Consider the following 16,190-nt stretch of genomic DNA (forward strand, 5'->3'; position numbering starts at 1 on the left):
TCCATACAAAGATCCTGACAGCCGCATCCCAATTAAATATTTTTAATTGATTTATCATATTTGTTTTAGTTACTTGATTAATCAATGGCTAAAAATTATGATGGCTTTCTACCACATCTAGTATCCCCGTTATTATGGCTCTGAATAAATATCAGTTCCTGGGAAACATGGGGCAGGGGGAGAGGGCTATCACTCATGTCCCACAAACATCTAGTTGCCCACTATGAACAAAATACTCAACTGGATGGACCTTTGGTCTGATCTGGCAGGGGTTTACTTATATTCTTACGCTATCAATTAATTCTACCCATGGGTAAAAACAACATTTCTAAAGCAAGAAGCTTATTTTCTTTGTTTTTAGATGAGGCATCTCAGGCATCATATCAGAAGATGCTCTCTGTCTTCTGTATGAGGGGAAAATGAGAACGATTCTTATGAGATAGCATTTGCCACCTGTAATTGTTTTACAAAAAAGTTTTATAACAAAAAAAAGCTAGATACGTAAAATGATATGGATATATGCTGTCCAACATAGGAGCCAACTCCTAGGGGCTGAGGTCCTTTGCCTCACCCCCATAAAATGTTTGAGGGGGCCAAGTCCCCCAAAGTTGATGGGCATTGTCATTCAAATGGTGTGTGTGCACAGCATCGTGTGATTGATTAGGCAGGGTGGGGCTTATCTGCCCCCCCCAATATTTTATTCAAATTAGCACCCCTGCTGTCAAATTAATTAGGGGCATCTAGTTAGATGAGTAAATGTTTTTAATCAGTTAATTTCCTAAAGTTTAGTCAATTGAACATTGTAGCCCTAATCGTACATAATTCTCCTGCTACTCTTTGTGCAAGATATGCAAAGAGCAGTAACTTCTGAGGATAAGGAAGGACAATGAAGTGAGCTCTTGCCAGAAGCTGGTTAGTATATCCATTTAATAGTTTGGTTCACATGGAATAAATTTGAAAAACTGGTCTTCAAAATCCTTTGGGAATTCATCACTTCATCTGATCCTTACCTAATTTGGAACCACTTGCAGCTGTTAGGTTAGATGGGCGAACCAAGACATTGCAAACAATAGGACCTGCAATTCTGTCTTCATATGATGGACTCCTAAAACAGAAGCACACATCACGGTTGTTAAAACATTTTTCAGTTACGATTGTGGTTGCAAGAGAATCCTGGCAGTGGCAGACTTTGGACTTTCAAATGTCAGTAGCGCCCTGTGCAATGCCAAAATTTGGTGCGTGTGTGGCCCCCCACCTCTTGCTTTCTAGTCTAAGGCATTGTTGCAGCGCCTCTGCCGCACCCTCTCAGCTAGGCACCCAGTGCGGGTGAACCAGTCATGTTCCCTTAAATCCACCTCTGATCCTGGGCAAAATAATAAACATTGGGTTAGCACGCATTATCTGCCAGTGCCTATGTTTACATACGCAGACTGTCTGAGAAACCTCATAGCTTGATAACCAACATCTTTTCGATAAGTTGCACCCTGGAAATAAATGGCTGCCAGTCCTTTGTAGGCAACTTCAAGCGCTGACGCAAGGTCCTCCTTCATGGCTGTTACTGTCAGGACTCTGCTGCCATTAACCAGCACTTTGTCATCCACTGCTATGGTAGCTCCATGGAAGATCTCTAGGCCTAGCTCTCTTGCCTGAAGGAGCCCTACAAAAATTGAAAGGAAAATGGGCTCGATTATTATTTTTAGAACATATTCTATAGATGTAGGTGTCATAGATATTGTCATTTCACGGGGTATCAAAATATCAGTGGAAAGTCCGCACTTCACGTTTCACTTAAGTTTCCCTGTTGAAACATTTAACAAGAAATACATTTAGTAAATAATTCAAAATACTGTAACTGAAAGATGATTATTGTGGTATTTTTTAAAAAAGGAATAATGACTGTCAGAAAACATAAAGCAAAATTATTCATTGTACCTTGTAATTAAGCTGTTCAGAATAAAAAAGAATTACCAGTGATCTCTTTGCCCTGATTAGAACATTCCGGATGCCCTTCACTTGCCATGACAATCGACACAGCAGTACAATTCTCTGACCAAGCCAACATGGAACTGCAGAGCCTGCCATCAATAGTGGCTTGGATCACTTCATAAAGATCATTTTTAAGAAGCTGAACAACTACCTGCAAAAGTGGACATAGGTGGCATTTTATATATGATTATATACAATTCAGCAGCTATAGTTTGTTCATTATATCTAGTTCAAATCACTGCTTTTGCAATGCTTTTCTATTTCCAAAAACCAGTGGCAATTAGCTTACAGTGATTACAAGTTAGAAAGCAACCCTAAAACCAGATGACCTCTTTATAGAGCATTTGTCCTGATTTGTTTGGATAAAGTTTGCAGCAGTCAATCTGATTTGACTGCAGGGAGATTATACTACTGTCAACTACTGTGAACTTCCCAAAGGAGAGACTATCATAGCACATATTCATTCCGTTTAGTTGCTGTGCTACACTGGCTTTTCTTTTACAGCACTACAAACTGTAATGCTATGCTGCTGGAGCAGAAATTACATGCAATCTGAAATATTAATTTGCTGTCTTGGTGGTTCATAGGATTAGGTTGTATATCTCTGATTTACCTGGCATTGGGGGTCACCAAAATAGCAGTCAAAACTTAAGACTTTTACACCATCTTTGGTAAGCATTAATTCTATCTGCAGCACACCTGAAAGGAATCAGAGAATTATAGATAACAAAATCAAAGTATATATTTTAATGTGTCTTTAAAATGCATACAGCTAGACTAAGGTATGACATGAAGTGAAGCATTTTTTTAAAAATTCTGCATATTATTATTATTGGTAGAAGATCAAGTTCTCCATTCATAAAATAACTCCTCCAGAAGTTGTCATTCATTAAGCAAGACTCAAAAAATGGTAAGTTGTTATGTGAAGACAATAATGAGTTTTCAATATGATGAAAATCCAAAACATAAACATCAGGCGGAGTAATGTCATATGAGAGAATGATCATTCCTAAGGAACCTGATGTTGAGTGTAACTTCTTACCTACATAAGATATGCCTTCTTGCTTCATGCTGTTGACAATGTGTTGAAGAAGTGTACCTTTCACTTTTTCTAGAAGGACTTCGGAAATCTAATGAGCAACAGGAGAAGGACAAATGGCTTTATGACAATTTTTCCCTCAGTGTAAAAAATCAAAACAAAAGTAACCCAACACCAGTAGGGGCTGGTTCCCATTGGAATTGTTCACACAAGGACCAACAGTAGATGGAGCCAAAGCCAATGAAAGGCAGAGGCAACTAATTCAAGTTTTGTCCCCATCTGTCTTCCTGCCATCATCTACAAGGGCAACACTAAGACTAAGGAAGTGCATACTCGAGCAACAAAAATAAACATTAGAGTTTCGCACCATTCTCTAGTTTGCATCTAGTTTACATGTCCATTTCTTAGAATAATTTATTTTAATTCTGCTTGTCACACGGAAGGACAGACAACTCCATGGAGGCCACCAAAGTCTTGCCATTGACTCCTACAGAGTCTGCTCAGAGGGCCCCCCCATCATCTGCTGAAAGTTCCCCACCCACTATCAGATTTACATCTGCAGTCTTGGGGGCAGGGGGGATGGAGGGCGAGATTATCAAGCTGCTAAATTTCATATTCAATACCAATTTATGTGCTTCTGAAGTCTGTGGAGTACAACACACCTTTGTCGGCACAGCATTAGCATGCTAGAATCTTGTTATATGATTTTCCATTAACAGAGGCACCGACTTGTACAGAAGACTGGAGGGGAGGCAATGACATGTGTGTTCTTCATTTGTGGTTGCCCCCCCTCCAAAAAAATTGGGAGGGCAAAAGAGCTGGGCCCCCAGGAGATGACGCCTATGTCCATTATTATTCCAAGGTCAACCATTGTCATGGATTACCCAGAAAGATTTGAAAGCACCACTCAAGAAATTACTTAGAAAACAGACTATATGATTTCCAGGGGAAAGGCATATGGAGTCCTAAGCAGTGAATAAAACTTGTTGGCACCTGAGGTACCGGACCATAAGCTCCCATTCCAACAGTGCTTGGACCCCAGTCTTCATCAGATAGTTGCTTTTGGATCTGGACTGGTGGCATGAGAGCAAAAGTGACTCCATCCACAAAGCATAAACACTGAGGAGAAAATACACAAAACTGAGCAACAAATATAACAAACTAAAATCACACACATTATACATCAACATGCATAAGTGTCTCTCTTATTAATTCAATCCTTGAAGTCCTGCCTTTCACAGCGGTGCTGAAATTAGCAAGAGCTTTTCACCACACAGAGGTGAACATTTTCAGCAGCTAATGGCTGCAGCTCAAATTGTAGTTAAGGTCACAGAGTCAGTGCTACCATGTGAAAAGTTGGTCCCATGCTATTCTCTACTCCTCCACCTTCTGACTGCCACAGTCCACCCTACCACTAGGCAGAGTAAGGAAGCTGCCTCTGGCAGCAGAAACTGGGGGAGACAGGGAGCAGTGATGAGCTATGCATCGTTTGCCCCGCACTCCCTAAGGTAGCCTGCTATCCTCAGATGCAATGGAGAATGCTGTCCTTTTGCTGGTGTTGTAAGATTCAGCTGCCAATCTGTCTGACTTCTGTGCGTGGAATTGGGAGGGGAATTGGGACCATCTTGTCCTTCATCTCAGGCAAGAAAATGCCTCAGGCAGATCTGTTAGCTCCTTCCTCCCCCAAATCCACAAGCAGTCACCAAGTCTCTTTTCCTTTCTTTGGAATCCTTGTGGGGAGATGAAAGTCTGTGCAGCAGGTCACTACCAATTGTTTCACAAGGAGGAAAAGCAGAAGTATCCAGTTATGTTTCTGTGCCTTCCCCTTCTGTGCCTGAAACTGCTGACTTTGAAAATCCTGCCTGCATTTTACCCTGCAAAGGTTTGCAAAGCAAGTCCCCTTAGTATCTATCCCTTGAAGGAAATACTAATTATTGTGTATCAAAGTTTACAGCATGCTAAAAACTATGATAACAATGCACAATAAAACCCCTATATTTGCTGATAGTTCTCATCAGACACCCAATTAGCACCCAAAAAATTAGCACCCAAAAGCTCAAGAACTCCTTGTGGTTCAGCAAGTTATGTGGTTCCTCTGGAATTTACCCTGCCATTTCCCCAAGGATTTATGGGCCTCCTATTCTTATCCACTTTCACCCTCATTAAAAGGTCCTTTAATTCCTCCTCACTTTCTGCCATCAAGGTTGTGTCATCTGCATATCTGAGGTTGTTGATATTTCTTCCGGCAATCTTAATTCCGGCTAGGGATTCATCCAGCCCAGCCTTTCGCATGATGAATTCTGCATATAAGTTAAATAAGCAGGGAGACAAAATACAGCCTTGTCGTACTCCTTTCCCAATTTTGAACCAATCAGTTGTTCCAATCAGTTGGACCTTTTAATGAGGTCCAATTTTGAACCAATCAGTTGTTCCAATCAGTTGGACCTTTTAATGAGGGTGAAAGAGGAGAGCGCAAAATATGGTCTGAAGCTCAACATCAAAAAAACGAAGATCATGGCCACTGGTCCCATCACCTCCTGGCAAATAGAAGGGGAAGAAATGGAGGTAGTGAGAGATTTTACTTTCTTGGGCTCAATGATCACTGCAGATGGTGACAGCAGCCACGAAATTAAAAGACGCCTGCTTCTTGGGAGAAGGGCAATGACAGGCCTAGACAGCATCTTGAGAAGTAGAGACATCACCTTGCCAACAAAGGTTCGTATAGTTAAAGCTATGGTTTTCCCAGTAGTGATGTATGGAAGTGAGAGCTGGACCATAAAGAAGGCTGATCGCCGAAGAATTGATACTTTTGAATTATGGTGCTGGAGGAGACTCTTGAGAGTCCCATGGACTGCAAGAAGATCAAACCTCTCCATACTGAAGGAAATCAACCCTGAGTGCTCACTGGAAGGAAAGATTGTGAAGCTGAGGCTCCAGTACTTTGGCCACCTCATGAGAAGAGAAGACTCCCTGGAAAAGACCCTGATGTTGGGAAAAATGGAGGGCAGAAGGAGAAGGGGACGGCAGAGGACGAGATGGTTGGATAGTGTTTTCGAGGTTACCAGCATGAGTTTGACCAAACTGCGGGAGGCAGTGGAGGACAGAGGTGCCTGGCGTTCTCTGGTCCATGGGGTCACGAAGAGTCGGACACGACTAAACGACTAAACAACAACATTCTTATCCACAAAACTGGGAGGCAGTTAGGCTCAGACAATGTGAGTAGCCCGGGGTGACCCACTAAACCTCATGGCAGAGTTGAGTTTTGAATCTACATCTTCCCAGTCCAACAAACTTTCCACTAAACCACACTGGGAAATAGTAGTAAATAATGCTGATGTTGTGCTAACATTGTGCTTCATGCTAAGTGAACCACATTGCTATAGTCAGGGACAGCCCATCCATGAGGCTCAGTGAGGTAGTTGCCTCAGGAAGCAGACTGAGGGCAACTGCGGGGGACAGCAGATCCAGGGGACCCGGGAGTGTATTGCTCGCCACGTCCTGTACTTGTTGCTCAATGCTTCCTCAGTCTCCCACCAGTATCTCCTCTGCTGCTGCCTCCAATGCCCCAACTGCTCCTCTCTGGGCTCATTACCACCTCCAGTTGCCTCAGGCTAGCCTTGGCTATTTCTATTAATAACAATTAAAGTTTGTGAACTATACAAAAACAAAACTCTGACTGCAATACTTAATGAAAACGCACAGAAAACTCTTCCCCTTTAAGAAGTTCTTCAATTATTACGGTATCTTGGGTGTCTCCAAAAACATTGCCCTGCAATAAAAAAGAAAAAAAATCCACTGGTCAGATTCTACTTTCATCCCATCTTCCATTTTTAATGAGAAAGCTCTTTTTAGATAATTTCCAATAAAGTCACTTTTTTTCTTCACCTGTAAACCTTCATGTAGTCCACATTCTACTCAAGTAGAGTCCCTGCTAAATTTTTATGAGGTGTGACGATTTGCAGGTTAAACATATAACTTGTTTTTGTACATCAGAACACTATTTAAAATGTTATATAATTACGTCACTGAACAATGTCACAGTAGAAGAAAAAACCTACCCAAAATACAAACATAGGTAAGGTAAAAGGTAAATGACCCCTGGACAGTTAAGTCCAGTCAAAGGCAACTATGGGGTGTGGCGCTCATCTCGCTTTCAGGCCAAGGGAGCTGGTGTTTGTCCACAGACAGCTTTCCAGGTCATGTGACCATCATGACTAAACCGCTTCTGGCACCTCAGAACACCGTGCTGAGTATTAGAGTGCATGGAAATGCCGTTTACCTTCCCCTATTTATCTACCTGCACTGGCGTGCTTTTGAACTGCTATGTTGGCAGAAGCTAGGACAGAGCAACGGAAGCTCACCCCATCGCAGGGACTAGAACCGCCGACCTTGCAATTGGCAAGCCCAAGAGACTCAGAGGTTTAGACCACAGCGCCACCCGCATCCCCATTTACCTTACCTTACAAACATACAGCTGCATATTCCCGCACTGCAGGGGGTTGGACTACAATCTAACTCCTGAGTGTAAGATTTATCCTTACATAAAAAAACCATGATAAATGAAACTGAAGCACACAACAGGTTAACAAAGAGGCATAAATCACCTGCAGAATTTCTTGCGCTGCATTGCAGGCTTCCTCTCTGTTGGACGCAAGAATTATCTCTTTTCTAGGACCCAAGCCACTAGGCTTTACCACCAATTCAGGAAAAGCAGCACTTTAAATTAAGATAGAGCATATTAGAAGAAAATCACTCCTTTTCATTATATGGTCAAAAATGTCCTCTTTTGAAAAAAAAAATAGTTCCTGGACTGTCTGGAACACAACATTTTAGAGAAAGGAGAATTTTAACACATCTCCAAGCAAGGCTGAGAGAGAACCATGGACAGTTACAGTCAGTCTGTGTAGGCAATACTGAGCTACGTGAAAATATTCTAATTATTTATTTTCTAAACTTTATCCAGCCTTTCTTCAAGGAAGGCTTGCGCTAAGCCTCTCTGGAAGTTTCCCATCTAAGTATGAGATGCAGCCTTGCTTAGAGTGATTAAAGGCGTGAGGGGAAAATTCACCCTGATAAATTACTGCACTTTAAACCTTGTTTAGAAGTATCTAAGGAATAAACATTGTGAAAGGCTTTATCATCCTTCTTATTTTGTTTTGGTATTCCCCCCCCAAAAAAAGAAACAACCAATAAAAAAATTGCTGTTGTAGTCAAGGCTGATGAATAAATAAGAGGAAGAAGTGCTCCCTGTTTTCTGGGACCCAGTAGCTGACTGCGGAGCCTTGTGGTTGTGATCTGCAAGCAGAGCCTAGCTGTGGAGGGAGCAGGTGAACCAAGCAGGCCTAGTGTGTAGTGAGGGAGAGAAAGTTGAGGTTGAAAGTGGAGAGACTGAGATCTAGAACAGTAAACTTGTCGATTTTTGGCCATTCTGCAATATTCATCAACAATTTTCAATACGTTTGGGGTCCCTTTTTAATTTAATTCACGAAAAAGCTATACCATCAACTCTAAAGAGCGTAAGCTAATGGAGGAAATAATGCTTACCTATTAATAAAAGTGCAAGCGTCTTGCAGATTTAAAAATTCATTCCATCTTGCTGTTGGAATTCCATGTTGATCAAGAAAGACCTTAGCGAAACTTCGATTTGTTCCCAGTTGTGCTGCCCTGGCTGTGGGGCCAAAACATCTAACTCCAGCCGCTACCAAGTCATCAACAATTCCTAACAACAAAATACTGAAAGGCTCAGACAAATCTTGCTATGGAATTCAGATTTTTTTTTTTATTATTAATACTCCTTGCCTGTCTCAGAATGGTATCACAGAGCTAAAAGAGCAAATAAAATTATCAGCAGGCAGCTCACCAGTATGGAGGAAGGCTTAAGAGTTTGGGGTTTTATAGTTCAGAAACAAAAAACGATGCAGTTTATCATGTCACCTTGAACTCTCTTTTTAAAAGTCTGCCTGCATCTATAATAAACTTATCAAACCTGTAGCCAAGGTATGTTTTGATGCCTAATAAAATGGTACCTCTGGTTACGAACTTAATTCTTTCCAGAAGTCCATTCTTAGCCTGAAACCGTTCTTAACCTGAGGTACCACTTTAGCTAATGGGGCCTCCCGTTGCTGCCTCGCATGCAATTTCTGTTCTCATCCTGAGGTAAAGTTCTTAACGTGAGGTACTACTTCTGGGTTAGTGGAGTCTGTAACCCAAAGTGTTTGTAACCTGAGGTGTTTGTAACCCAAGGTACCACTGTAACACCATGGTTTTTAAAATAGAATCTACATCAATATGAACTCTGGTCTAACAAGGGAGTTATTTTATGTAATGTTCCAAGATGCTACATGCATATGCTCATACAAGAGGCTGGTATCTGCTGTCTATCTAAGTGCAGGATTATCAGTCGGAATCACACTGTCCAGAGTTTCAAAAAGGGAAGAAGAAGAAAGAAGAAAGAAGAAAGAAGAAGAAGAAGAAGAAGAAGAAGAAGAAGAAGAAGAAGAAGAAGAAGAAGAAGAAAGGTCATTTCTCAGTTGCAAAAAACCCCAGCTATTTGAAACCCATTTTGCTCTCCAGTTGATGATACCAAATACAGTGGTACCGTATTCCATTCTTAACCTGAAACTGTGCTTAACTAGAGGCATGCTTTCGCTAATGGGGCCTCTTGCTGCCACTGTGCCACCGGCACACAATTTCCATTCTCATCCTGGGGCAAAGTTCTCAACTTGAGGTAACTCTTCCAGGTTAGTGGAGTTTGTAACCTGAAGCATTTGTAACCTGAGGCATTTGTAACTCGAGGTACCACTGTACTGGGTTCCTATGCTACCCAAGGCTGGACCTTTATTTTTTAATCTAGAGCACTTGTTTTTTTCCTGAGAAAGGAGTTACTCTAACTTTACCTGTCACAAGGAGAGATTCTGGTCCAGCAATCACAAACCCAATGTTATGATCTTTGCAGAACTGGGCTAGGATAGTATGGTTGCTAATTAAAACCCCTGAAATAGATAATAAATAATAATAAACACCAGGATCCAAAATGTATGAGAGTTATGTAGCTTCAGGAACCACAAAAGGAAAACATGATAAAGATTTATTTCAATATGTTAAGTAAAGATATAGTTGTGCATATGGATCTGCAATAAAGAATTTGGTAGCTTAGATTCCAAGATAACTTACATCAAAAGCCTATGCGCCCTGGCTCCCACAGTAACTTTAATGCTCTAAGCAGTACAGTACATAAGCAAGACAAGGGTTGAAGGTGCAAGGCATGGCTACACAAGCTAAGGCGTTGATCCAACAAGTGCCATGCCCTCTGGGCTCCCATTAGAAAGGAACAGGGTGGGCATGCACCCCTTAAAAGGCTGAGCAATGTGGGATGGGCATGTGGGTCATCTGCAGAAGCAGAAATTGACTAAAATTGTGTTTCCAAAAACCACTTTGTTATCTAGATAGGAGTTTCATGGCTAAACATGTTTGATTACACACTCCAACTCCTTCATAAGCAGTCAAGGTCAGTCAGTCATCCCCAATCTGCAGAACTTAAAGTGCTTCACAGATTCAATGAATGTCTTGTATTTTTTTATCCTATAGCGCAGGGGTTGTCAACCTGGTCCCTACCACCCACTAGTGGGCATTTCAGGATTCTAAGTGGGCAGTAGCGGGTTCTATGGAACAAGCTGAATCCCCCTTCCATCAAGCACTGGTGGGTGGTAAGGAAATTTTACCATCAAGAAAGATGCATTAGTGAGCAGAAGGTATAAAAAGGTTGACTACCCCTGCTGTAGCACTTGCATTTTTGTATGTGCACTCTGCCAACATAAAAAGTCAGACATGTTTGAAGCATTGATTTTTCTCACCCTTAGCATTTACATGTATGCAATACACATTGTACACTGTTTTGGAAAGGTGGCATGGGTGTGTTTCTCCACTGTATGACCATTCAAATACATTAAAATATATCCAATGCAGGAAAAGTCACCAAATACTACAAGCTATTCACCTGAATTAGAGATTTTGCCATCATTAGCTGTACCGGCATTTCCTGGAGCAACCAGTACCTGTTTCACATGTGGAGACTGTGCCAATTTCCAAGCCAGAGCATGTTCTCTGCCCCCGCTGCCAATCACAAGCACTCGATCAGCCATCTGGATATGCAAAATAAGAGGTGCATTGTCACTTATAGGTCTAATGCCTCAATCATTAGCATTTTTATTTGGAAGACAAACCAGTTACTTATGAGGAAACTGACTTCTAAACTGAGGCAAATTTATGGTAGATGTTTGACAGAGCCATCTCACACGTTACACATTACATTTTAAAATGGCATCATATTAATGGTGGATATCCTATAAAGCGGAAGCATTTGAAGCAGCTACAGGCATTTTATACCAATTGTCCATTTGGTAGAGAATAAGTAAAAACATAATACAGAATTTGTAATGTCTTTAAGGCTACAGTCCTAAACCTGCTTACTGGAGGACTCAATGGAATTTACTGCTGAGTAGGTATCTATAGGAGTTCACTGTAAGAGGCAAGAACCTACTCATCTCACCTTCCTTGAAATATGTAAGTTATAGTAGGCTGCCTTGCACCAAGTCATATCAGTGATCCATCTATCTGAATTGTTTACTCTGTACTTACTTGTAGTGGCTTTCCAAGGTTTTGGTACACACAATTCTCCCCTCATGTTTATCTTTTCAAAAAATGCTGAGAACACAACTGGCCAAAAACCACCTAGTGAGCTTTGTGGCATTTGAACCTTGGTTTTCCAGGTTCTATTCTGACTCTCTAACCACTACACCACACTGGATCTCTGAAGTCTCCACTCTGGTAATTTCATCAACCGCTGAGAGATCAGAATGTGAACAGCTTGTGCTTCTCTTTGCTGCTTTGCTGCTCTGACAAATTGTTGGAAAAAAACAAATAATTTCCTTCTTCTGAGCACTTGCTTGTGGTCTTTGATTTGTCTGAATTAATTTCACCCCTAAAAGCTGAGCCATTTTGTGTACTGTTCTTTCACAGCTTTTTGATACAAGATGTTATTTGCTCTCATCTCCTCTCATACTGTAAATCAGAGGTTTTCAACCTTTTTGAGTCCATGGCTCTCTTGACCAACTACTTTCTTTCTGTGGCACCCCTGTGGGCTCAGGAGCCCAGTTATGTCATGCCTTGACTGCAGAGTTGGCAGCCTCTCACCCTTTTTCAAACACCCTCCCTGTGTGGGCTCAGGAGCCCAGTTATGTCATGCCTTGACTGCAGAGTTGGCAGCCTCTCACCCTTTTTCAAACACCCTCCCTTGTGAGTGTTCCCTCAGCCCCCTATCCTCTCCCCTCCCCCCAGCTGCCACCATAATCTTTGAGCTGCCCCCCTGCCCCAAAGTGAGGTGCCTCCTTACAGTGCCCTACAGGGGCCTGGGAAGCACCCCTGGCCAGCCCCAGAGGCACCATTTGCCTGGGGAGCTTGTAGCCAGGGCTGATGCAACAAAGAGCTGTGCAAGAAGAGTGAGGAAAGAAAAAAGTGATGGAGGCCAGTTTTGCCCGGGGCACCCCTGACCATTATTCAAGGCACCCCACAGTACCATGGCACACTGGTTGAAAACCACTGCTGTAAATAGTTCCTGCATTAATAAAGCCTTTGAATTCCAGAAACTAAGTGAATATTCCAATCTAATTCACCCAAGATGCAAGGACTGTTAACACAAATAGCCAAAGGGGCACGCACACAGCATCACAGCTGAAGTGCAAAAATGGATGTGGTTGGGTGTTATGCATCTTGTAAAACAGGCATCACTGCAGTGTGCTGTTTTGCTGTGCATTGCTTTTCATACTGCAATTCTCAAAATAGCAGCAAAAATAATAATAAGAAGAAACCAAGAGGGATGTTGTCTGGAAAAAACAATATACTTAACTATCCCAATAGTATTTTTTCAAATGATTTTTTTTTACTTATTTCAATAACATCACACCTTCATTTAGTGCCCTTGTGGTTGATATGAAATGGGAACAAGCTACTATAAATGTCAAGGGGGAGGGGGAGAGACACACATCAATTGACCTTTAAGAAATATGCTGTTGACATTAAGCAGCTATTGCCAAGAAGATACATAATTAAAATACTGTGAAATATGCCAACATTACCTCTGTAATGAGTTTGCTGAATAATATATAGAAGCCAGGGATTCAAGATATAATGTTCTGAAGAAGACTTAAAGAACGAACAAGTAGAAGGCTTCTATCTTCTAACAAATGTAACAAGTAGCTCTATCACAACAACAGAATTTTCTACTTGATTGTATTAATATTCACTTAATATATGTAGGAATTTTTAAAAAATATCTCATAAAAAAAGTTTTAACAAAATTAATTGCGAAGAACTACATTGAAAACTAATCCATCATACACTATGATGAATGCCATAATTAATATTAATTTCTCTATTCACATTAACATAAGGCTGCACATTGTTTATCTTGTATTAGAATGATAGGTACAGGACAAAGTCCCATTCTGAGTAAACCTTTCTCCACATCTTTTAAAATGTACCTTACATTTCTTTGCCAATCAAATTTGAAAATGATGTTTTTAAAAAGTATTATAGCCAGTTGATATAAATGTCCAATAGAATGTGGCATGTGGATGTGTAAGCAAGGGACAATGAAGTATAAGTGAACAGGATGCAACCAGAGAACCTCCTACCTTTGCAGAAAAATACTGGGCTGTTAAAATGTCCTTCTGAAAAACGCTCACCCCCTGCTCCTCACCCCACATACACAATCTTCAAAAATTGTCAGGGAGCCGCAAGTTTGTACATCCCTTTCATTGACAAGAAATGTCAACAATAGAAAGTCTCTCAGTCAGCCAGACTAGCAGGCTGATAAGCAAGCAGCTGTGGGTAGGAGGAGGAACTGGCCTTGGAGAACATATTGTTGTGCTCTTTCCAAGCTCAATTTCCCCCCAAAACATAATTTAAATGATGGGGAGAAATTGCTCTCTCTTTCACGACTTAAAAGGGAGCTATGGAGGGGAAGGGGTGTGAGTGAGTGAGTGAGTGAGTGAGTGAGTGAAATGGAATGGCCAATGACTTAAATTTTAGATTGCTATGACACCCCATTCCCCCAAGATAACTTGTGATAAGGGGCAGGATATAATTCCTATAAATGAAAATGCTGCAAGAGAGCAGTTTTATCATGCAAACTGGGGCGACGCATGGATCATTCAAATTAACTCCATTATTCCCTCCTTTTTCCAAGGAGCTCAGGGTGTTCCCTTCACAACAACCCTGTGAAGTAGGTTAGGTTGAGCAGTAGTGACTGTCCCATCAGCACCCGCTGAGAGGGATTTGGTTGCCCCCACTACCCAATGCCAGCTCTCAAAATGTGCTTGTCCCTGACATATACACAACATACTATATATTAAAGATAATCCATATCACCACCCAGAGGAATGTTTTGATTAGAAAGAGGGCTATTTTGGAGTTATTTCTATTATATAGGTACCAATTTGAGGCATTGAGTAACTTTTCTGCATATCTGAGAATTCTGTACAGAAACCTAATACGTCAGATTTTGACATGTACCCACTAACATCCATATGGGGTATATGTCTGAGCATGTATTTATATTATTACAATATGGAGTTGAAGAGACCCCTTCTTGGTGTTAGTAAACCATTTCATTGTGGTGATCCGTTGTTACCACCTTTACAAAGAAATCGAAATTTCCTGCGCTGCTGTCCCACAGTGCTGATACTCTATCTATGGTATATCCCAATCTTGTAATTTCCAGGAAACAGCAATGCTGTGGATCTAAGGGTACTGTTTACTTTTTGGAACTCAACTGCAGTACTTCTGCTTAGAAGCTGTTGAGCAAAATAACCCAATGGCTGCTGTTGTCCAATGCCACCAATCTTTGTTTTTCTGTTTACAAAGATTCCAATGGTGTGAGTTTGAACATAAGAAGGGTCTTCCTGAATCAGGCCAAAATCCATCTAGTCCAGCATCCTGTTCTCATAGTGGCCTATCTGTACTTTTCTTTTTCTAGGTTGCAGGCAGAAAACCAAATGAGAAGCAACCATGATGTTACTTTGCCCTCCTCTACAGCCCTCATTAAGCCTTTGAGCAAGCCAATGTCCACCACTCAAATTCCCATCTTAAAAGGATGCTTAATTTTACAATACCAAAAAAGAAAGCATTGTATAATGTAATAAAACAAGTCAATATATTACATAATCTTTGATACCTATTTTGTGTCTGTAAACTGGGTGCATTTAGGATAAAGCTGATATTACCCTGCCCTAGTTATACTCTGTTCCCTTCTCAAAAAATTGCGGGTGCTTCCAGACTGGTGTTTATTGTGGGATCAGTATGTTGTCTGCATGTGTGGTTTTGTGTGCTTTGCGGCATCCACATGATCCTGCGAGTATTAAATTCACATCAAAATGCCACACCATATCCCCCTCCCTCCACTTTCCCCTTTCTGTAGAAAATCCAGAAAGTTATGAAACAATATTGTCAAAAACCCATTTGCAACATTAAGCCCCCAAGCGGAAAACCCCATAGCAATTGTGCTAGCATTCACCCTTTGTGATTCTCACAGACATTCATTCAACATGATAACATTTCCAAAACAGTTTCCCTGAGTAGACCACCAATCTGTGGTGAAACTCAGCCTAAAATGTTTCATCAATCCAAAACAAAAATAGTGCTGAGATCCTGCTCACATATAAAACTGTTGACTATTTTCAGTATTTCCTTTTATCTGCTTCATGCTTGAGTCCTCTCATTCTGACACACCAGATGTAAATTTAAAGACTACAATGTAATACGCTCCCCCTAGAACTATTGCCTGCTAAAAATTAGCAGATATTTTATCTTAGGACCTCATAGAAAGCCTCATTTAGGAACACATATGTAAACATAACTTACCGAATGTTTCTAAGGTATTCTGCAATCAATGTATGGAAGTCAACAGCTTGTGTTCTTTCTTGTATACTGTACTAAGAAGTACTAAAAGGAAACTCTTCAACTTGATATCAGATTAAGTTACATGAACATTTGGTGAAGGGGGAAAAAGATTGCTTTGTTGCTGGCAGAGAGAATGCCTTGGTCCAAATAGCTGAGAGAACCCAGTGCCTAAAACTCCATCTCCTTGTGACCAATCACAACAGAGGAA

At 41.1% G+C, this 16,190-nt stretch overlaps 1 protein-coding gene across 3 annotated transcripts in view; it reads right to left on the reverse strand.

The window, feature by feature from the left end:
• LOC309368182 (trifunctional purine biosynthetic protein adenosine-3-like) overlaps positions 1-13,829 on the reverse strand; it is a 26,937-nt gene extending 13,108 nt beyond the window's left edge. For all 3 annotated transcript variants that reach the window (XM_081907984.1, XM_081907983.1, XM_081907982.1), the window contains exons 1-12: positions 13,717-13,829; positions 11,022-11,166; positions 9,922-10,017; positions 8,570-8,744; positions 7,630-7,741; positions 6,726-6,794; positions 4,019-4,144; positions 3,029-3,116; positions 2,600-2,685; positions 1,969-2,137; positions 1,426-1,657; positions 1,011-1,105 (exon numbers count right to left, since the gene is read on the reverse strand). In XM_081907984.1, the coding sequence (XP_081764110.1) occupies positions 1,011-1,105; positions 1,426-1,657; positions 1,969-2,137; positions 2,600-2,685; positions 3,029-3,116; positions 4,019-4,144; positions 6,726-6,794; positions 7,630-7,741; positions 8,570-8,744; positions 9,922-10,017; positions 11,022-11,166; positions 13,717-13,788 (1,465 nt within the window). In that variant the 5' untranslated portion in view covers positions 13,789-13,829. The remainder of the gene's footprint in view (positions 1-1,010; positions 1,106-1,425; positions 1,658-1,968; positions 2,138-2,599; positions 2,686-3,028; positions 3,117-4,018; positions 4,145-6,725; positions 6,795-7,629; positions 7,742-8,569; positions 8,745-9,921; positions 10,018-11,021; positions 11,167-13,716) is intronic.
• Between the last annotated feature and the right edge of the window lie 2,361 nt (positions 13,830-16,190).

This window comes from Podarcis melisellensis (assembly GCF_964234715.1).
Source record: "Podarcis melisellensis genome assembly, chromosome: 4".
Classification (NCBI taxonomy): domain Eukaryota; kingdom Metazoa; phylum Chordata; class Lepidosauria; order Squamata; family Lacertidae; genus Podarcis; species Podarcis melisellensis.